Below are 22,119 nucleotides of genomic sequence, written 5' to 3'. Positions count from 1 at the left end.
ACCTGTAACCCTCTGGAAGGTATCCTGTGTGGTTACTTGCTCAGATCTTTTCTTTGGACTTCAGTAATACTGTGATGTTTTAAGGTATGTATTTGTTTTTATTGCACACTCTGGAAAACTGTTAATATCTTCTTGAATATTCCTATTCTCTATTCTTTCTAATTAATCTTTTTAAAGTTTGTGTTCAGCATATATTGAACCTTCTAATATTCTCCTGGGCTCTTCTCCTTAAGAGGTTTTCTACCTCTTTATCTCTCTGTGCTGCATTTTTGGGAAATCCCTTAAGTATATCTTTCAGTTAATTCTTCTGTATCTAAGCCCTAGTTTTTTATATACCTACCTAATAATTTGTACTTTTAATCACTTTCATTTCTAGACATTCAATTTTTTAAAACATTTTTTAAAATAGGGTTTTGTATGTCTCTGAATTTTTTAATTCCTTCTTTTTGTTCCTTAAGCATTTATACTTAATTTATACTCTATCTGCTATTTCTATTACCTGGAAGTTGTTTGGTTATAGCGTTACTGTTTGTTGGGTCCACTGATGTCTCATCACGCTGGGTTTGTTTTGAGCGTTTTGAGGGCTCTGGAATTCTCAACTGACCACTCCTCTTCAGTGGTGCTTCACTTTTGGGACTCCTGTGACACTGTGTCGAGAGCAACCACACCCTCTAGAGAGGCCTCGGGTTTGCCTCGGCAAGCACTCGGAAAGATGTGCACACAGCCCGGAAGCTCCTAGACCACCCAGGCGCTGTGTCTGAGCCCCTGACGCGCATGGGTTAGAGGAGGTTAGCTCCATTCCCACCCTCCCCAGAGGCGAGCCAGAGACTTTCACCAGCAGTGTTGTCTTTTCACTAAGGAGGAACCACTTGAGGGACCTGATCTATTTGTCCACGTGGCAGTCTCAGGCCCGTTTCACTGCTGGCACGGGCCCAACGGCTCATCTGGCCTACCCCACTGTTAAAAGCCAAGAACCGTAGAAAGTGAGGCTGACAAAGCCCCTGGAGGGATATGCAGGTGCCGTACATACACTTAACACTGGTTCTCCCTCTTCTTTCTGGCCTCTGCAGAGTTTTCTAACTTTCTGGTAGCTCAGCAGAGCATTTAAAAAAATATTTGTGGGTCTATATTCTATAGCAAAAGTGTTTCTAAGTTGCCCAGTGCACTATATTCTGGGAACAAAGTGCTCTTAGGGTTTAGACTTAACTATTAGCACAGGCAACTCTAGTTCAGGCCCCTTTACCTCTTTAAAGACTTCAGCTGAGAGCAGACTGATTGCTTCACCCCTGGAGAAACAAGGAAGGATGGATACAGGTTTTACACCCCTGTTCCACCACTTACTAGCCGTGTGATCTTGGGCAAGTTCTTTAGTCAAAAGTATTCATTTCCTTAGCTATTAAGTGGAAATCATAATTCTTGCTTCAGAAAGTTAACTGTGACTATTAAATGAGATGGTGTATAGCAACTTTGAACATATTGTAGACACTCAAAAAAAGAGTCTCCTTCCTTTCTCTCTGTTTAGCATATGGAACTTAGGGAATTCCAAGATCTAGAATAAGAATAGCTCCGTAAGATTTATATCCTATTTTAGGTTTTACTGATAAACACATTTTAACTTCTTAACAATCCTGTGAGGTAGACAGACTCCCATGTACAGATGAGGACAAAAGGACACAGCTCATTAATGGGGGAGCTGGGACCCAAAAACAAGAAATCCTAGCTTACGGGGAAATTTCCTCCAGGGATAACTGCTGCTTCATAAGATATTAAAAAATCCTTCCACCGAACTAGTTTCTGAGATGGCATCCTCGGGCCATAAATATAAAGTAGACATCAGGGGCTTAGTAAATGGAAGAATGAAAGCGTTTGACCTTAAGCAGTCTGCATTGGGGATATCTGAAGGACACCATACCTTGTGGAAAATCCTGATGGGAGCCATCTCTGCTCCATTTAGTGTCTTCAAAAGGAACATGGGCCAAGAGGAGGCATTCAGCCGAAATCCTGCAGCAAACATAATGGGCAACAGATAAAAAATAGGTTTCAAAGGGACTGGTGATACCAAGTTTTCCCTTTGGAATCCAGCTACTCCTGCCACAGCCTATGCTGTGATAGTTACAGAATCACAGACTGTTAGGAAAGGACTTACAGGTTAAATGGAAGAAATGCCTCATCAGACAGACAAGGAAATGAGGCATGTGAGAGGGAAGGTAACTTGCCCAAGGTAATGTTGCAAAGTAAGTAGTGGAACAAAGTCCCCAGCCAAGTTTTTGGACTCTGCGACCAGTATTATAAAATGTGTATATAACATCTAAAAATCTTTCCTTGACAAATCCGAAAGAGATGTGAGATAGGATCAACACATACTTGGAAATGACCTAGACAATAGAGTGTGAAAGGGGAGATGATAATCTCTTAGGAAGAAACCAGATATGTCAAGGGCTATACCCAATATACAAGTAAATCTTTTCAGGTTATCTCAGTATAGACTAACTCATTCTTTCTCTCTCAAACTTTTTCTTTCTATCTCATACACACACACACACACTGAGTACAAAACACTTTCCCATATTCATTTTTACTTCAACAATTAAGGATCAGCAATGATGACCATTGAAGGGATAACCCTATCCAAAAATACTCATTTTCCAAAGGAGTAAAAAGAAGCCTAGAGAGATTGTCTATTGCCGTTCAGTAAGAAAAGTCAGTAAAAATTTACCATTTAACTAATAAATTGTAAAAATAAGATTGTTATTGAGTTAGGTGTTATACTTAGAGTTGCAAAGGCTTCCTTCAGTTTGGCTTCAACTCTCTATCCTGAGATACCCAAATCTAGTGCTTTTTTTATAGTTTCCCAATGGCCCTCAGCTTTCCTATTCCTGACAAACGAGCAGAGAGGCTGCAGCAGAGCTGCAGAGCTGGAAATAACGACGACATGCGTCACCACTGAGAACTTTACTGGACATTAAGCCAGCCACTTTCCACCACCCATCTACTCAAGACAGCCCAGCGAGGTAGAGACTGCCTCCCTTTGCAGATGAGAAAAGAGGTATACAGTAAACTGCTTAAGATTTCAAAATGAGCAAATGAGAAAGACAGGATTGAAACCCAGGCAGTCTGATCCTTAAGTACACATTGCTAACTGCTATGCTAAACTATCAATGTGCAGGTAAAATGAAAAAGGAAGACTCAGCTTTGGGGATTAAGTATTAATTAGCAACTATAATTAAGCGGGGGGGGGGCGCATGAAAAGAGAGAAGAAAATGGAAATAAGAGACGATTTAAACTTTCTGTCTCAAAGCTGGCTAGGCTAGGCCAAGTTCCCCAAGGTAAGGAGATGTCTTTAGATAGCTCCTGCGCATCAACAATGGTGACAGAGATGTGGATGTTCCTACCACCTAATCTAAAATTGCTATTGTTTTCTTTTTTTGCTTGCCTAGTTTTTTGCCTTTTGGGAAAATTTTGTGTGATTTAGTGGGGATTTCTATCACATGACTACCAACCTGGCCATGGAATGCAAAATAATGCCATTTAATGGCTCAGACTCCCCTACAGCACGTATGTGTGTGTGTCCCCCAAGTTGGGTCAACTGTTTTCTGACATGATAGACATGTGGAGAAGAATCTTTCCTTGAGATCATGGCTATAATGGTGTTTGTAGGTTGGCACTGCTATAGGGAGAACATAACTGAGAATAAAGTCAATGTACAACAAGATGTGGGGGTCATGAGAGGGTTTAAAACTGTCTTCAGGGGCGCCTGGGTGGCTCAGCCAGTTAAGCAACTGACTTCGGCTCATGATCTCATGGTTTGTGAATTCAAGCCCTGCGTTGGGCTCTGTGCTAATGGCTCAGAGCCTGGAGCTGCTTCAGATTCAGTGTCTCCCTCTCCCTCTGCTTGCTCTCTCTCTCTCTCTCTCTCTCTCAAAAATAAACAAACATTAAGAAAAATAACAACTGTGTTCAAACCCACTCAGCAGCAGTAGGCCTCACCTTCTTGGTTATACGGTCTCAGTAATTCCTGCTTCTTCTTTTTCCTCTCCTCTAACCTGTTTTGGGCTGAGTTTTTGCAATCATGGCCAAAGGATTCTTGACTACTACTTTTCCTTTGATCAGGGTAAAAGAAAAAAAATTAAATTTCTCCAGAAGTTCAGGCCTGGTCTGTGTGTGAGGAAAACAACTCACCTTAGGTTAGGTGATGGTTGACACAAGTCAAACCCAGAGCAGATGGGCCATGAAAGGCTCACTACACCTACAGGCAACATGAGGCAAGACACAACTATTCTAGGGAAATGCTTGCTACACGTGATAAAAGAAAGGAATAGGAGGAATGACTGCAGAGTCAGAACACTCAGATCCATGCCCTCAGTTCCCAACAAGTGCCTCACCATGTAATTACCAATCCATTTCTTAGAAATGGGTTACTCGGGAGCTTCTATCTCATATGGAACTTAAACAACTAAGAAAAAAAAGTTCTCTCAGCCCTGGGAACACAGAATATTATAATAGCTAATATGTATTATGTATTAGGTTCTTTACATGCAGTTTCTTTTGGGATATATGAAATAATACTATGAGGTGCACACTATTCTTCTTTTTTTTTTTAATGTTTTATTTATTTTTGATACAGACAGAGACAGAGCATGAGAAGGGGAGGGGCAGAGAGAGAAGGAGACACAACCAGAAGCAGGCTCCAGGCTCTGAGCTAGCTGTCAGCACAGAGCCTGATGTGGGGCTTGAACCTACGAATGTGAGATCTGACCTGAGCCGAAGTCGGAGGCTTAACTGACTGAGCCAACCCAGGCGCCCCTATTATTCTTCTTAGTTTGTAGAAGAGGAAATGGAAATTCAAGCATCTTGTCCAAGGTAGTAAGTGATGAAGGTTCCAGTAAATGGTGGTCTTACTCCAGACCTCATGGTTCTTAACTCTTCTGTTTCACTATCTCCTGGCAAGCTCCTTCAAGAGCAGAAGGGCAACACACAAATGTAACCAACCCAAGGAATTATTGAAGGTACTTCACTCCCCAACCCCCAAAGTGAGGTGGAAATCCCCCTCTGAATTCAAATGTGTCTGTAATTGGTCTTGGGCAGTCACAGATAGCATTTTAACATTGAAAGGGCCCTCAGAAACCATAAAGGAAAAAAATTTTATATTGCAGACTACAAAACAGAAGTCCAGGGAGGCTAAGAAACTTATTTGTGGTCATAAAAGCTGCCCTTGTAGAGTGAGGCTGGAGCCCTAAGACTTTTCACCTGGTTCTCTCTCATTACGCTATGCTGCCTTCCAAAGAAAATATTTCTTATGCACATATGATGTGCCAGGCTCTATGTGCTAAGGACTTTAAGTGGGTTATCTCATTTAATCACTACTACAACTCTGTGAATTAGAAACGAGAAAAGTAGCAGTGGTCCGGGAGCCATCTGCCTCAATTCAAATCTAGCTCTGCCACCTACCTGATGTGTGACGTACGGCAAATTACAAAAACCTCTCTCTGGCTTTAGTTTCTTCAAAAATAAAATGGGATAAAAATAGGAAATACCTCGATGGGTTTTTCTAAGGATTGACATAGGTTAATACACGTGAAAGACTTAAAACACAGCCTGGTATATAATAAGTGTTAGGTAAATGCTGGCCATTATAGATGGAAGGACTGAGGCTAGAGAAATTAAGCAAAATATCTAAGGCGACCATGTTAGTAAATAGCAGAAACAGGATTTAAGCCCAATTTATCTGTCTCCAGAACCTTCATTATTAATCCACATGTTAATGTCTCCAAATATTTAATCGCTCAGCCCTACCTTACTGTTTTTGTTGGTAAAAAAGAGTTTGGGGTCATAAATTGGTGAAAGAGGGAAAAGAAGATTAAAAACAGTAATTTGAGGATCTTCTCCAATTAAAGAACGGCTGCTTGTGGGGAAAAGAACAGGTGTGTCAGAAATCCTAATCTGTGAGAGCAGGAGCACCTCAGTGCTTGGCCCCCATTCTCTTCTTGGTCCCCAGTCTCCTCCTGGCAAGTAGGACTGCCAATTTATATCTCCAGCTCAAACCCCTGCTTTGAGTTCATGCTCATATTTCCACCTGCTGTGTTCTGTAAGTCTACTTGGATGCTGAGAGGCTTCAAGATGAGTAAATCTCAAGCAGAATTCTGGATTTCGCGCCTGCCCCCAACTTGCTCTTTCCTCCAGTCATCTCAGCTCACTTAATGACACCACTTATTAAAACCCAGGTGCTCAGACAAAAACGCCTATAAGTGACCTGATTCCTCCTTTTCTAGCATCCCTCAAATACAATTAGTCAGCAAGGCTTGATGGCACGTGCATCAAATATATCCTGAATCAAACAAACGATTTCTCGTCACTTGAGATTCCTCACCCACCAATGACCACCCTGTCTAAGGCACAGTTAACGCTGCCTGGAATGCTCTAGCAGGCTTCTAGCAGACTCTCTGTCTCTGCTTTCGCCTCCCTACTGTCTGTTCTCTGCATAACAGCCAGAATATGTTTGCATGTTTTTTTTAAAATATAAATCAGATCACGTCACTGTTATGCTTACATCCCATAATACAAATAAATCTACAGTGTTTAGGTATGTTAACAAAGCTTATGTGATCTGGAACTTGCTGACTTCTCCTAACTCATCTGCCCCTCATTCACTGGTCTTTCTGTTCCTCAAATACACCAAGCTGTGTCCCTCTACCTCAAATACCCCTCCCTATACTCAAATATTTGTTCGTTCTTTGCTGAAATATCTTCCCCTCAGAGAGGTGTTCCTACACCATCCTACCTAAAACAGCCTCCTAAATCCTGCTCCTTCTAATTTATATATATTTTTAAGTAGGCTTCCTGTCCAGCATGGAGCCCAAGGTGGGGCTTGAACTCATGAGCCTGAGGTCAAGACCTGAGCTGAGATCAAGTGTCAGACACTCAACTGATTGAGCTACCCAGGCGCCCCCTGTTCCCTTCTTTTTTATCCTTAGCTCTTTTCATTGTCTCAATCTTTTCTTTTTTCCTTGTAATGTGTATGTCTTTTCCAACTAGAATATAATTTCCATGAGAATTTTGTTGAACAAAGGAAAAATCTCAACTTACTAAACAAGTACCAAGACTTGTTGGATACTTTATCATGTTATTCCATTTAATACTAAAAAAAAAACCAGGTGTGTCAGAGTTTAGGAAGGATCTGGTGGATGAAGCAACTGAAATTCCAGATAGATTAACTTACCAACGGCCACATAACTAAACCTGTAAGTGGTTGAGCTAATATTATAAAGTCAGGTCTCTTTGATTCTAAACCCACACATGCCACAAGTGTTCTGTGCTTACGTAGGATTTCTTTAAAGATATTTATAAACAACCATTTATACAGAGCTCCCAGATATTCCCAAGACTGTGGGACTACTGAATAAGTTAGGATCCATCTGTTTAACCTTGACCTGAGGAATCTCTGGAAGGAGATGTAGATCAGCAGGTCTAGAATTTAATCACAGTTCATGCCCTCTGGTGGTAAGTAACAGAATAGCACTCACACCAGGAACCAAATGGCTGTGGGTCCCCATTCCCTACCATATTCGTTGTCCCATATAGTAATTCCAAGCTTTGTGAAGTAACTATACTCTATGGCCGTCAAGAGGACTCCAAACTCATTCTCTTCTCCCAGAGGAGCTTTACATACATGTACATCTATAAATACATGAATAGAAATATGCCACTAAGTCACTATACAACCCTGACAACTCACTTCCCTTTCCGTTTCTGTATCTGTCAGATGACGACACCGAACTAAAGGCATGCTTCCAATCTGAGGTTGAGTGGACTATCTCGGTTTTACCCCATGCATGAAAGAATGGACAAGTGAAACTGGCAAAGAGGTGCTGAACACACCGTCTTCCCTGAGGAAGAAGTGAATACCCAACCTGACCATCTGGGGAGACTGGATTCCTTATAGTTCTGATAGGATTCTATCCCCATGTCACTGTTACAATCCCATATACCCACTCAAACACAAGTTAATTCAGGTTAATTTAATTGGGGGTTCTGACTAATCTTGAGAGGAGTATACGTGTGTATGCATCTCCTTGCTGTAGAGAAGCAGCAGTTTAATGAATACTTAAAAAAGTGTTTTTTAAAAAATTTATTTATTTTTGAGAGCCAAAGACAGAGCATAAGCAGGGAAAGGGCAAGACAGAGGGAGACACAAAATCTGAAGCAGGCTCCAGGCTCTTAGCTGTCAGCACAGAGCCCGACGAGGGGCTCAAACTCTTGAAACCCTGAGATCAAGACCCAAGCCAAAGTCAGATGCTTAACCTACTGGGCCACCCAAGCGCCCCTAATGAATACTTTTAAAATTATCTTTGTAAAATAAGCATTTAAGACACCACGGTTAAAGTAATCTCTCTCTAAGATTTTGGGTTATTTCCATCCTCACAGGTTTCTATAAAAAGCTCTTATTTCTGTGATAAAAGGAGCCATTTATCTTTTTAAATCTCCCTTTCTACTGACAGGCCCTAGAGGCTACTTAGCAAATGAAAAAGACAGATCAGTGACAGGAATATACAAAGGGTTCCTTTCAAGTCAAGGTACCACCTAGACCCAACCCAGGGCACGTGACCAAGTGTGCTGACCAGGCGCTTTTGTGCTGGGTTCCTGACACCCTTGACTGGAAGCCTCACCAGAAACCAGGTTCTGTTTGAGACCAGAGACAGTCAAACATGGACACTGGAATCTCCTGGGGAGCATTAAAGAATATAATGGTCTCAACCCCAGAAATTCGGATTTAACTGATCTGAGGTAAGGCAGAGGCACTGAAAATTTCAAGAGCTCTCTGGGTGATTTTAACTGGCAGCAAAGTTGAAGAACCAGGAATCCAGACAGTCTTTTATTTTTTTTTTTTTTAGAAGAAATAATCACAGTCTTGAGTAGTAGACAAGGGGGGTGTGAGGCAAGGGTTGGCAGCACTGAGATAATAATGTCACCTGAAAGCCATTCTACCTTTCCACCTTTTCTCCCGGAGGGCTCGTGCAAGGGAGTACGCATGTTCCTAGGTGCACAGAACACACACATGTACACACGCAAACCATACAAGATTTTACAGAAGAAGGCTCTTCTAGAGCAATATTTCCCAAATATCAGACCAATTCCATTAGAGTCTCGGGAGAGTCATTTTACCATGCAGAATCCCAAGCCCCGTTACCTAGAGATTCTGATTCAGCAACTCTGGGGAGAGGTCCAGAGGAGGCCTGGGGAACATGAACACACACACATATATATGTATAATTATGTACATAATTTATTTAAACTTTATTTTGAAAAATCTTAAACCTAGAGAAAAGTAGCAAAAACAGTACATGAACAACTGTGTATCCTTCACCTAGGTTCAACAACTAATAACATTTCACCATATTTGCTTTCGAAACATCTATCTACACCCTCTTTTTCCTCTGAACTATGAGAAAGTCAGAGACTTCACCCCTAAATATACATCAGTATATTTGTCCTCAGAACAAGGACATTCTCCTTTAAAACTGTAATACTGTCATACCCGAGAAATTTAATTAAAAATATCCTCAGCTGTCCCCCAAATGTCCTTTACAGTGGTTGGATTTTTTAAATACAGGAGCTGAATGAGAATTACATATTGTATTTGGTTGTCCTGTTTCTTTAGTCTCCTTTAATCTAGACCAATCCTGTTGCCTTTTGCTTGTTTTTCATGAAACTGGTATTTTTGAAGAGTGTGGGCTGTTTAATAGAATATCCCACAATTTGGATTTTTTTCTGATTGTTTCCTTATGATTACATTCATGCTAACCAGTTCTGACAAAAGTACAAGTGACACTGCGTACTTCTCACTTCATTACTTTAAGAAGCACATAATGTTGGTTTATCTAATTATCGATGATACTGAATTTGATCACTTGTTAAGGAGTGACTGATGGACTTCTTCATTATAATTTCCCTTTATAATTAATAGGAAACATTGAGACTATGTGACTATCCTATTTTCCAATAAGCTTTTTTACCCTGTGGTTTTAGCATTCACTGATTATCCTTGCCTGAATCAATTAAAATGGTGGTTGCAAAATGGTAATTTTCTATTGTTCTCTCTATATTTATTGGCTGACAGTCTGTAATTAGTCTTTTCCTTGCAACTCTAAAATTTTTTATGTGTATCACTAGGGACCTATGGATGCCAATACCATTGTTCTTTTGTTTTCATTATTCTGTTCATACTCTTATTGTTCCAGTTTAGGCTGATCAGAGCCCCTTCAAGCTGGCTCCTGTGTCCTTCTGGTAGGTCTCCATTCTTTAAGACCTCTTTTCTTTCTGGCACAACAGAATGCTCCAAATTCACCTTACATTTTTCTTCTGCTCAGCCTTGGAATCAGCCATTTCTCCAAGGAGCCATGATTCCTTTCAGTGAAGAATGGGATTTTAGAAACCACATTGATTCTAGGTCTTTTCAGTGAACAGAATTTATATCATTATAACACAAATATATATAAAATGATATATACATTTTTTAAAGTTAAGAGTTCATATAGATACCTCCTTATCTCCATACTACAGGGTTCTTCTTCATCCTCCCCCATCCGTATTTGTATCTTATTTACTCATTTGCTCTATCTTCAATACATGCAAAATAGCTTCAGATTCAGGTAGAACTACTAATGTTGTTAATAAAACATCAGAATTTATTTGAAGTTCCATTTTTTCTTTGAAATGTGTCCCAATGTTATGATGTCCATTTGATGCATAGTTCAGTTTGTTTCTGTTTGTAATCAATTTCAGGATATGATCTGTTCTCTTCTCAGGTTTAGTTTTATTTTTAAAGTGAAACATTTACATAATGCAAGTCGAGACAGAGTATGAAAGAGTATTCTCGGAAAAGTCTCCCTCTTGCTGCTATACTTGCCACACTATTCCTAGAGATTCCCAGTAGAGGGCCTTCCCCTCATTTTCTGGTTTCACATTCCTGTTTCTTCTTATAAAAATAAGCATATAAAATATGTAATTTCATGTGTATTACAAAATGTGTGTATAGACATTTCCCCTTCTCTTTCTCAAAAGTAAGTGGCATCAAGTATATTCACATTGTTGAGTAACCATCACCCCCATCCATCTCCAGAACCTTTTCATCTTCCCCCAGTGAACTCTGTACCCAGTGAACAATCTGCCATTCCTCCTTCCCCACCAGCTCCTGGCAACCACCATTCTGTTTTCTGTTTCTATAAATTTGCCTGTATTACGTATCTCATATAAGTGGGATCATACAGTGTTTGTCCTTTTGCGACTGGCTTATTTCACTTAGCATAACGTCTTTAAGATTCACCTACAGTGTAGCAGGGGTTAGAATCGCCTTCCTTTTTAAGGCTCAGTAATATTCTCGTGTGCATACGCCATATTCTGTGTACCCATTCTTCCATTGATAGACACTTGGGTTGCTTTGACCTTTTGGCTATCGTGAATAATGCCGCTAAACTTCGGTACACAAATATCTGCTTGAATCTCTACTTTTTTAACTGTTTTATCTGTATATCCAGAGGTGGAAATGATGGATCATATGGTAATTCTATTTTTAATTTTTTGAAGAAACACCATATTGTTTTCCATAGTGGCTGTAGCATTTAAATTCCCATCAATAGTGCAAGTTCTCTACATCCTCACCAACAGTTCTTATTTCCTATTTATTTGACACTAGCCATCCTAATGGGTGTGACGTTGTATCTCTGTGTCGTTTTGATTTGTATTTTCCTGAAGATTAGCATCTTTTCAATAGTGCTTACTGGCCATTTATGTGTCTTCAGAGAAATGTCTATTCAAGTCCTTTCCTCATTTTTAAATGGGTTGTTTTGTTTTTGTTGTTGTTGAGTTGAAGGAGGGATTTTAAAAAATATTCTAGATATTAACCTCTCTTCAGATACATGACTTGAAAATATTTTCTCCCATTCTGTGAGTACCTTTTTCACTGTTGATAGTGTCCGTCAATGAACAAAAGTTTTTAATTTGATGAGTTCAATTTAACTGTTTTATTTCTTTTTGTTGCCTGTGCTTTAGGTGTCATATCCAAGAAATCACTGCCAATTCCAATGAAGTTTCCCCCCATATTTTCTTCTAAGATTTTTATAGTTTTAGCTCTTACATTTAGTAATATCGTCCACTTGGAGTTAATTTTTTTATCTGGTAGGGAGGTAAGGTCCAGCTTCATTTTTCTGTACATGCATATCCAGTTGTCTGTGCCCCTGTTGTTGAAAATCCCACTGCACTGTCTTGGTACTGCTGTTGAAAATCAACTGAGCATAAATGTATGAATTTATTTCTGGACTCTCAAAGCTAATCCCTTATCTATACGTCTCTATGCCAGTACATGTCTTGAGTATTGTTGCTTTGTAATAAGCTTTGAAATCTGGAGATGTGAGTCCTTAGCAGTGCACTGATTTTCGTTAACGGTCAGATGACTTTCATCCTTACAGCTATCTTCTTTGTTTTTTGGAGTTTTTGTTTTTTAAGTTTATTTATTTTGAAAGAGAAAGAAAGAGTACATGAGACCATGAACAGGGAGGAAGAGGGAGAGGAAGAGAGAAGGAAAGCAAAAGAGAGAGAGAGAATATCCCAAGTAGGCTCCTCACTGTCAGCCCAGAAACCAACTGGGGCTCAATCTCATGAACCAATTTCATGAACTGTGAGATCATGACCTCAAGAGATGGACGCTTAACTGAGCCACCCAGGCACCCCCGTTATAGGTATCTTCATATAGTGAATTTAATTAATGATTTTTCTAAAGTTAAATCTTTTTATTCCCAGAAAACCCCCCACTAATTTTCTCTGATAAATTATTGTTTTAAATATGTTGAATTCTCATTCTTAATATTTTACTTAGGACTTTTATAACAAAACGCATACATGAAATTGTGTGTGTGTGTGTGTGTGTGTTTAAATCAGGTTGAGGTATCAAAATTCTACCTACTTCATAAAAAGAATCTGGATGTTTTCCTACTTTTCCATGACATGGAGCTGAACTGTCCAGTAGACAGCCACCAGCTATGTAAGGCTTTTTAACTTCAAATTATAATTCCTCCAAATTAAAAATCCTTAGTGGCAGTAGCCACGTGTAGCTAGACAGCACAGATCTAAAACATTTCCATCATCACAGAAGGTTCTGTTGGGTATCACTGACCTGTAGCGATTTAAGTAGTAGCCAATCTGGTCTCTAAGGTTTTGCAGGATCCCCTGTAAAACAGCCTGCACATGAGTGTCTGCTGCAGGTGCAGTTCTTTGAAAACTTTCATATGTTTTCTACATACCTGTTTAAATATTGTAATCTACTGGGGTCAGTTTTGACAAGCAGTATTTTCCTATTTTGCCTCGCTTTTCTATTACTTACATCAAATTATTTCCCTCCTTTGTCATCTCTACCTTTGTGTATCTGTGTTTATTCCTTTTCTGTTCTTTAGTAGGCTAACTACTAGTTTGTGTATCTTGTGTACTTTCCTTCCAAAGGACCAGCATTTTGATTTATTGCTTTTCTATTTTCTACTTCATTAGCTTTTGCTTTTACCTTTCTTTTACCTTTTTCCTTTTTATTTTCTTTGGGTTGTGACTCTTTTTGCAGCTTTCTGAATTGGGAATTTAAATCCTTAATTTTTATCCTTAACCTATCAGTTTTCTTTCAACCACTGCTTTAATTGTTCTCAAAATTCTGATGTGTATTTGTTATCTTTATTTTTTAGAAGTTTTGCCATTTTGGTTTATATTTCCCTTCTCAAACAAGAATTGCTTAGAGTTTTATATTTCAATGTACAAGGGTATTCACCAGGGTATAGAGTTTTATATGTATAAACGTACATGACCTACCTTAGTCATTAAAGACTTCAATACCTTTACTTTTTGTCCTCTTGGCCTGCCTCGCCTTGAGAGGTGTATTAAATCTATTAGTGTGTGCGTCTCTATCTCTTTGCACCTACCATCATTTCCATTTTATGAAGACAAATGCTTTGTAATTTGGTTCCAAAATATTTTTAATTATTACATTTTCACTGTAAATTGTGTCATCATTAAACATTATAAAGTGGTTGGGGCTCCTGGGTGGCTCAGTCGGTTAAGTGTCCGGCTTGGGCTCAGGTCATGATCTCATGGTTCGTGGGTCCGAGCCCTGCATCGGGCTCTGTGCTGACAGCTAGCTCAAAGCCTGGGGACTGTCTTCAGATTCTGTGTCTCCCTCTCTCTCTGACCCTCCCCTAATCACACTGTGTGTCTCTCTCTCAAAAATAAAAATAAAACATCAAAAAATAAAATAAAAACATGTGGCTTCTTTGTCTTGTTTAATGCATCCTGGTCTGAATTTTTTGTTTTAATTTATTTGTGTGTGTGTGTGTGTGTGTGTGTGTGTGTGTGTGTGTGTGTATGAGAAGAGAGAGAGCAAGCGAGTGAGCGGCGAGCAGAGAGTAGAAGCGGGGGGCAGAGAGAGGAGGGTACACAGGATCCCAAACAGACTGTGCTGACAGGAATGAGCCAGATGCAGGGCTCAAACTCACAAACTGTGAAATCATGACCTCAGCCAAAGTCGGACGCTCAACTGACTGAGCCACCCAGGTGCCCTTCGTGGTCTGAACTTTACCTTATCTAATCTTAGACTTACAATCTCTGTTATTGTATTGTTTGACTTTCCTTTTCATACCCTTAACCATACTTTCATTTAACTTGACTTTAGGTATGTCTCCTGCACACACTATAAAGCTGGGTTTGACTCTGAGTACCAGTCTGATTTTTTTTTCTTTTACTAGGTTAAGTTAAAACCATTTATATTTATTAATATAAATTACACATTTGGTTTCAACTCTGTCACATTATATTTTATGTGCTGTGCTTTCTATATTTAGTTCATCTTTTACTCTGTGTGGTCTGTTTCTTGATCTTTTTGTTCCCTTGTTATTTAGGAAGTTTTGGAATTTTATTTTAGTAGTTACCTTTATGCTAACATATTTTATAATATCCTTCATTTACCTTTTCCTCATTTAGGCTTCTATTTGGTTTATCAGTTTTAGGTGACATCCTTTGATCCTATCTGGGGCTATCACAGGGGGAAGGGGGTGGCTCCCTGGCTCCGGTGGGATTGCTTGGTGGGCTCCTGCAACACTCCCACTGTCTCTGTTGACCATATTCTGCAGTTCATGGCAGCCAGCAGTATGGGTACCCAGCAGCAGCAGCACCACCACCACCACCTTGCCCCATTTACATGGCTTTATAGCTCTCCAGAGAGACAGCTCTCCATGAACACCTTTCCTTAGAGGCACCCCAGAAGGCAAATTTCTAGCAAGTTCCACTTCCATGCCACCACAGCAACCTCTCCCATACAGTGAGTCACAGCTGTGCCCCCTCAACAAGGTCTACATCTCAGCCCTGAGGATGGGCGAGGGGAGGCTCTTCCCTGGTCCCTCTATCTCAGCTCCAGTGTAGTGGCTGCTTCTTATGGGTGCTCTGATATTCATTAGCGTTCTCCTTCTGACTAGCCAAACCCACCAACACCCAACCCTGTGTTACAGTTAACAATGATATTAAACTGTGTGTGTTCAAATTACTGTGTAGGTTCTCTCTTCTCATTGGACCCAGACTGATACCATACTATTCTATCTTGTCTCTACCTTTGTTTTGTCTTAGAGTGATCATTCCTTGTTTGGATGAAGCTCTTTCTATAATTCGTTCCTCTGGGAGGGCTTGGGTTACAGCATTTCCTGAGTTCCTGCATGCTGAACATATTTCAGTATAATCTCAATACCTGAAAAAACCCAGCTTGCATAAACTCCATGTTCTTATTTTCTTTCCTTAAATTTCTTAAAAACACCACTCCACTCCTGCTTTGTACTTTGCTGTAGCAAAGTATGATGCAGACTTGACTTTCTTTCTCTTGTAAATAATTTGGCCTTTTTTCTGCAGGCTTAGAGGAAGTTTTTCTTTATTCTTAGAATGTAATAGTTTTACTAAAATAGATCTTAGAGTAACCAAACTGAATCAATTTTTCCAGGAATAAGGGTTTTCAATATGTAAGTTTGGGTTTTCTTTAATTTTTGAAAAATTTAAGTATTAATTCTGGTTCATTGTTTTATCTTCTTCAGACACTCCAATATACATTTACATATACACATCTATCTTTGCTATGTTCTATATCCAACAGTTCTTTTCTGATACTTTTTAATCTTTTCTAATATTTATTTTTATTCTCTTGGCTGTTTCTGTTTCTCAATGTCCCTTATTATATTTTCAGTTAAACCTACTGTCCACTGGGTACTCTGGAATTGAGTCAGTTGAGATTATTTTGTCTTTCTTCAATTTTTTTCTTGAGTTTGGACAACTCCATTTTCACATCTTCCTGTCTATTGTGCATTTCTAGTCTGACTTAAAATTTATGATTCACGGTATTTTTTTCATATCTGTCAATACTTGTTTAATTCAAGTTGGGAAGTTGTGCAATAGTTTTCGTCTGGTTAGTCACTGATTTTGGCAGAATTTTCAGTAGTTAAAATGGTTTTGTCCTCATCTGTGGTTTTTTGTCGTATAGGAGCTCTTTATGGCGTCGATTGCTATTTCCTAATCATCTGAAATGTCTTAAATTTTCCTGGACCATCAAAAACAGGAGGTTCTATTTTGGCAGGGATCTCACGTTATGAATTTTCTGTTAACCTAGTGAAATGCAGTTTCTTTAGTAGATGACGCTGTTGGGATGGGATGAGAAGCATCTGGTGTATCTTTTGACTTTATGATTCTCTCCTATTTCTGTCTAATGCTGAATTACAATCCCCTGCTTTTCCTTCAATATGTCTACCGTCCCCCAAAGGTAGATGTCTTCCCAAGAGTGCTATCTCAACCCAGACTTTCAACCCACTTGCTTCCTTTGGATTCCCCAGTAGCCATTGCTCTAATCAAGTCAGTCTTAACTCTGTTTTCAGTATTTCCCACTCTAAGTGGGCCTATCTTTTCCTGGAGGTGATTTTGACTGTGTTAGGCTCCCACTGCCCTCCCCTTTTTAAATGCATTTCTAACTACACAAAACTATTTATTCTGGTATGAGTCAGGTATTAATTAGCTCTAATGGTTTCAGATCTTTATATCTGAACATGTAGACAACATGTCATTAAAATCTGTGGTATTCTTGACTCAGTTACATTTAAACATGAATTAGGGGTGGTTTGGTTTCCTTTTGGATTTGTACACTTCTAGAGAATTTATTGAAAGATTGTGATTTAGATCATCACCATTATCCCTGGGAACTTATATAGTTGATTCTTGAATGATGTCAAGTGTAGGGGCACTGACACCCACGCCCTCATGCAGTCAAAAACTGCATAAAACCTGTGACTTCCCCAACACTTTACTACAGCTTACTGGTGACCAGAAGCCTTAATGAGAATGTAAAGAGTTGATTAACACATATTTTCTGTGCTATATGCATTAGATAGTGTATTCTTATAATAAAGTAAGCTACAGGAAAGAAAATGTTATTAAGAAAATGTTAAGGAAGAGAAATTACATTTCTAGTACTGTGCTGTATTTACAGAAATAAATCCGTATATAAGTGGAGCTGTGCAGTGCAAGCCTGTGTTGTTCAAGGGCCAACTGTACTTTTTAATGACCTATCAAGTTGATTCTAAATAGCAATTCATCAAGCAGGTCGAGAATAATACAGTACTATTCAGCTATAAGAAGGAATGAAGAATATCCCCATGCTACTAAGAAGTCATCTTTAGGGTATTTCATTAGATGGCAAAAAGCAAGGTTAAGACCACTATGTATAGTATGCTGTCATTTATATAAGAAGGTGGGAAATACTTTACGTATATATGTACACACACAGACACACACACACGGATATTTGTATTTTTTAAAAATGGGGAGTATAGACAGTGGCTACCTATGACACAAGGAAGGAAGAAAGTGAAGGGGAATTCTCTCAATATACATCACTTTATAGACTTGACTTTAAGAATGGTGTATATCACATATATATTTAAAAAGGAAAATTTCTAAAGCAATCTCTAAAAATAAAAATCAATACAACAAATGAACCCAGGTTTATATCAAGTTGGTGGCACTGCCTCCCAGAGAGAAACTAATCCAAACGACCTTATAATATATTGACTATACTTCATTTGAGGGTAAGAAAACAAGAAATGCAAGTAATTCAAACACTGTCAGTAATGATAAAGGTGGTAAGTGTTGGCTGGTACTGTTATTTTGAGCTGTTCTCTGTGTACCATAGGACAGAACACCCGAGTTGTTTTACTAGTGACACGGAGAACTAGGGTTTCGTTGTGGTACAAAGGAGATGCAGATTTAAGACAACAAAGATAAAGTAAATAAAAGCACCAATTTGTCCCAAATTTTAGTAGGAAGTATCAATATGAACTAATGACTTTATCTTAATAATAATAATAATAACAATAAGGCAGTTCCTATCCCTCTATGTCAAAAAGACGTAAAAAGAATGACCAACCCAGTAGCACTGAGTACTCTAGGATTCAGATAATAGTCTCTAAATAGCAGTTCCCACTAAAAGGAACTGGGCATCTAAAAGAAATAGCTGATTCCATATTTTAGGCAGATAATACAAAAGACAAGCCCGGCACTTGTTGGGATGAGCACTAGGTGTTATATGGAAGTGACGACTCACTGGGTTCTACTCTGGAAACCAATACTACACTGTATGTTAGCTAACTTCAATTAAAAAAAAAAAAAGATGAGCCTGGAACATTTTGAAATGTCAAAAATCCAAGACAGCTAAAGTGTCAGGAGACTGGGTGTCTGGGTGGCTTAGTTGGTTAGGCATCTGACTCATGATCTCAGGGACATGAGATCAAGCACCATGTTGGGCTCTGCACTGGGTGTGAGGACTGCTTGAGATTCTCACCCTCTCTCCCCCTTTACCCTCCCCTGCTGCACCCTGCTGCTGCTGGTGTGCGTTCTCTCTCTCTCTCTCTCTCTCTCTAAAAAAGAAGAGAAAGAAAGAAAAGGAAAAAGAAGTGTCAGGAACCATTTGATTGAGGCTTCTATGTAGCCAATGATGGGATAAATCAAGAATCAGGAAGGACAACTAGTGTGATGGAATGAAACATGTCAAATATGTATGAATCCTTGGGTTTACGATACTAAACAACAATAACAAGAAAAATGTCCTTAAATATTTTGGGGGGATGGTAGTAAACCAATTCATTATTTTGAAAATTGGTAAAGAATCAAGCATTTAAGCTTTCTTCCATGAAGTATGTCCAATAACCAAATAATTGATGGAAGTTTAACAGACATATTCCATTTAATTTATGTGGACAGAATTGTAAGATTAAAATTTCCCATTTTGCAACCATAATGAATTGATTGCTCTAAATCAGGAGTCGGCAAATTATAGCCAGCAGGCCAGTCATCTGTTTTTGCAAATATAAGATTTTATTGGAACACAGCCTTGCCTATTTGTTTATGTATCATCTGCAGCTATTTTTGTGTCACAATCACAAAGCTGACTAGTTGCAACACAGAATGTATGGCACATAAACCTGAAATTTTTACTGTCTAGCCCTTTAAGAAAATCTGTCAACCCTTAATCTAGACCACAAGCAGTAACAGCTCCTACATTATAAAATGAGAGACAATGAGACCATATATATGCTTCCCAATAGAAGTAAACACCGCTACCTATGAAATATTCTTATGAAAAAAAAAATAAAACAACTGAAACTGAACCTGATCAAGCCTCAAGATCTAGCTGCCAATTTCTAGAAAAGAGAGAATAGGGAAATATGTCAAATGATACCATAGAGATACAATCAGCAAAATCTAATTGTGGGAGATATTAAAGACAAATTACTTAGATTTTTCAACAAATAAATTGTAAGAAAAAAATACAGGAAAGAGAGAACCCATAGATTAAAAGAGACTTAAAGGACACATCAACCAAGTGCAATATATGGATCTTATTTGGATCCTGATTCAAGGGAATAAAGAGAGAGAAAGAGACAGACAGACAGACAACAGGGAAAATTTAAACACTGAGTAAATATTTGTTGGGATTAAGGAATTATCATTAGTTTATTTACATATAATAATGTTATTATGATTATGTTTTAAAAATATCATCTATGAGACATAGATACCAAATATTTAATGACAGAATGATGCTGTGTTTGGACAACTGGGCAGGAAGGGGCAGGGACTATGTGCAGGTACCAACAGAACAAGCTTGTGTGTTGACAATTATCAAGGGTGAAGAATACACGGACATTTGCTGTGCTATTCTTTTTACTTCTGTATGTGTCTGGAATCTTACTACAAATAAATGTTTTAAATGGGGGATAAGTCACTAACTGCCTGGGGATTTCTTACAAACGTCATCTGTCCTCTATCCTCTAATGCTCAATTAATTTAGCACAACCTCCTGAGGGGAACACAGCCCACAGCTCATAACCATCTCTCTCTGTTCTCTGTTGAGACTCACTGCAATAGTGATTGACAGTAATTGATGAGATGGGCTAAGTCACTTAGGTATACAGAGGGGAAAAACAAAAAGATAAATCTGATCTTGAGAAGAAAAATCTAGTGGGGTTACTAGTTTAAGTAAAATAATACATTTTACTTAACAACTGATTCAAAGTGAGAAAAGTACAAGGACCAAGTGAGAGTTTAGGGGAAAGGAGATGAGGAACCTCTGTATCAGTCTTCTTTTTACTGAAAGATTTTCTCTCATCTCTGGTTAGCCTTGCAGGATTTGGAAAAGCCCTATGGTTTTTTGAGCCCTATGGTAAAACCTCCTTCCATTCTCTCTCAGGGTAAATGAGAACTGATGAAAAGGTGTGGTTTTTAGTTAGAAAAAGGAGAGCGTAAGAGAAGCTTGGCTATCATAAGTCTATGTAGACATGGGCATGTCCGTATTTTATAGCACATTTCAGTTTTTCTTTTGGCCATATGACAGAGAAAGATTGGCAGGGGACCCTAGGCTTTCCTGTAATAGGATGGAGCGTTCTGGGAAGATAACTAATTGGCTATGGAAGGCTTGGGTCGAGTTACTCACCCAGAGGGGGCTGCAGCATACCCCCATTCTTCTCACAGTTCCCAATAGGCTGGATTTCAGAGGAGTCAACTAGCCTCCAGAAGTCATTCTTGTTGTCGCTGCCATCAAGGCGAAGGCGGAGGCGGGCACCTGTCAGTCCAACTACTGTTGCAATACACGTGGATGTGGTATTCCTGGGGTCCTGTGCTTCCAATTTCATGCTGATCTTGAACTCGTTGCTTGGAGGTGTGTAGGACTGAGAAAAACAAGCCATGGGGATTAGGCAGGCTAAGAGTAAATGGCATTTTCAGTAAAGATGTTAAGAGCTGGAGCCTGAAAATTTATGCTTTGTACTGAAACTGGTTACAGCAGGGCGTGGGACAACCACCTTGAACTATTCCCTAACACTCAGGAAGGGTTTTATGTAAAAGAAACACTGGAAGGTAAGATAAAGGGGGAAAAAATGCTTCCACAGAAGCATCAAATACTGACTCACACCAGTAAGAAAAGCACAGCAGTGTTTCAAATGGTCCTGACCTAAATGCTTTCTCATCCTGTCTTCTCTAACATCCTAACTCTCCAGGTGTTCATAACATTTTCTTCTCCGAAATCATCCTAGTAAACTTGCATATCCTTAGTGTCTCCTCATGGAGCGTTTCAGTATGTAGGTCTGTGTATTCACCACACAGACCAAAAGACTATTTTTCTTATTTTGACATTAACTTAAAAATAAATTCATAGTTTTAAAACCATGTTGTTATAACTGACATACAATAAACTATACACTTTGTAAAATCTTGACATATGTATACCCCCATGACACCATATGTATCACATACACCTTGAAACCACTATCACAATCAAGATAATGAACATGGACACACTCCCAAGTTTTCACAGGTCCCTTTATAATTCCTCTGTCTAGCCCTTCCCAGACCCCTGTCTCCAGGCAAACATTGATCACTTTCTATCATGGTAGATTGACTGGTTTGCATTTTCTAGTCTTAAGTGGAATCAGAGAGAATAAAGTCTTCTTGTGTTTGTCTAGCTTCTTTTACCCAGCATAATTATTCTGAAATGCATCCCTATTGTTGAATGTA

General features: G+C 39.0%; 1 protein-coding gene across 9 annotated transcripts in view; it reads right to left on the bottom strand.

Annotated features, from left to right (window-relative positions):
* SCMH1 (Scm polycomb group protein homolog 1) overlaps positions 1-22,119 on the bottom strand; it is a 158,768-nt gene that overhangs the window by 80,993 nt on the left and 55,656 nt on the right. For all 9 annotated transcript variants that reach the window (XM_029949393.1, XM_029949391.1, XM_029949392.1 and 6 more), the window contains 2 exons: positions 21,041-21,275; positions 1,913-2,001 (listed from right to left, as the gene is read on the bottom strand). In XM_029949393.1, coding sequence (XP_029805253.1) covers positions 1,913-2,001; positions 21,041-21,275 — 324 coding nt within the window. The remainder of the gene's footprint in view (positions 1-1,912; positions 2,002-21,040; positions 21,276-22,119) is intronic.

This window comes from Suricata suricatta, chromosome 8, assembly GCF_006229205.1.
Source record: "Suricata suricatta isolate VVHF042 chromosome 8, meerkat_22Aug2017_6uvM2_HiC, whole genome shotgun sequence".
Lineage (NCBI taxonomy): Eukaryota > Metazoa > Chordata > Mammalia > Carnivora > Herpestidae > Suricata > Suricata suricatta.
The sequence above is the reverse complement of the archived record's forward strand: the minus strand, read 5'-3'. Positions and strand labels throughout refer to the sequence as shown.